General features: G+C 55.4%; 1 protein-coding gene across 1 annotated transcript in view; it reads right to left on the bottom strand.

Annotated features, from left to right (window-relative positions):
• LOC119582018 (ecdysone-induced protein 74EF-like) overlaps positions 1 to 991 on the bottom strand; it is a gene marked incomplete at its 5' end in the record, with an annotated part of 12,442 nt that overhangs the window by 7,412 nt on the left and 4,039 nt on the right. Inside the window, 1 exon segment of the mRNA XM_037930219.1 lies at positions 55 to 210. Within this exon segment, the coding sequence (XP_037786147.1) occupies positions 55 to 210 (156 nt within the window).

Genomic DNA, 991 nt, shown 5'->3' with positions numbered 1-991 from the left:
GACTCGCCCACAAAAGTGAAACCTGTCGCTCCTGCCGGAGGTGAAGACTCGTACCTTGAGGCCTGGGGAAGGGGTTGGGGGTGTGAGGCGGCTGTGACGTGGACCGAATGTGGAGTTGTTGTGGAGAGTAGGTCGGGTGGAAGGACGGCAGGCCGCCACCTCCTGCCTCGGCGCCCGACGACGGGGAGTCCGGGGTCCGGGAGCCACACACTGCAGGGAGGGCAAGAGGAGCCCAGTGAGTACACGGGCGGAACACAGCTGGGCTTTGGGCTACTCTACTGCGACTTACGGGGGGGGGGGGGGCAAGGGGAAGCCTCCTCGCTCGTCTTGCATTGCCAGTGGGTTCAGGGGCGGCTCAGGGATAAGCAAGGGAGGAGCAAGTGAACTGATCATCAATGGCTGATAAGGATTCTTGTCGACTGATCAAGAAAGGCGATTGAAATTCATTAAAAACATCGACACAGTGAATTACAAGAATATTCATGGAATGCACTTGGGAAATGGCACCCAAGAAGTCATGACAGCAACAAATAATAACAATCACACGTAAAACAAAGACAAGAACACTTTTTTCACTAAGCGAGCACTCGTGACCCAAGGCGTCTCGTGTAAGGTCAAGTAGTGGGAAGGTCACCAGAGGGGAATATCCACACCCACAGCAGAGGGCGCGGTCACAGTCTCAGCATCCCTCCCCCACCCTAAGGGCTCACAAGTCATCCTACACCGTCTCAGCTGACCATCTGCCAATCTCCTTGACCTGACCTGACCACCACTAGCCGCAGCGTGACCTCAGTCGCTGACACATTACTCTCTGCATCGGCGAGTGGCAACGCTGCGTCTTCGTCCACTTAGTCCGTCTGTCACTCAAACTCCCGCGTCTTTTTCCTGCTCTTTCCCCTTTCCACCTCTTAGCGCTTGCGCCATTCCTTTCCTGATTCGACTTTCACGCCATCTTCTACACCACATCCGCGTCTGCAATTAAGTTTTCCCG

This window comes from Penaeus monodon, chromosome 15 (assembly GCF_015228065.2).
Source record: "Penaeus monodon isolate SGIC_2016 chromosome 15, NSTDA_Pmon_1, whole genome shotgun sequence".
NCBI lineage: Eukaryota > Metazoa > Arthropoda > Malacostraca > Decapoda > Penaeidae > Penaeus > Penaeus monodon.
Note: the sequence above shows the minus strand (reverse complement) of the source record. Positions and strands in the feature narration are given on the sequence as shown.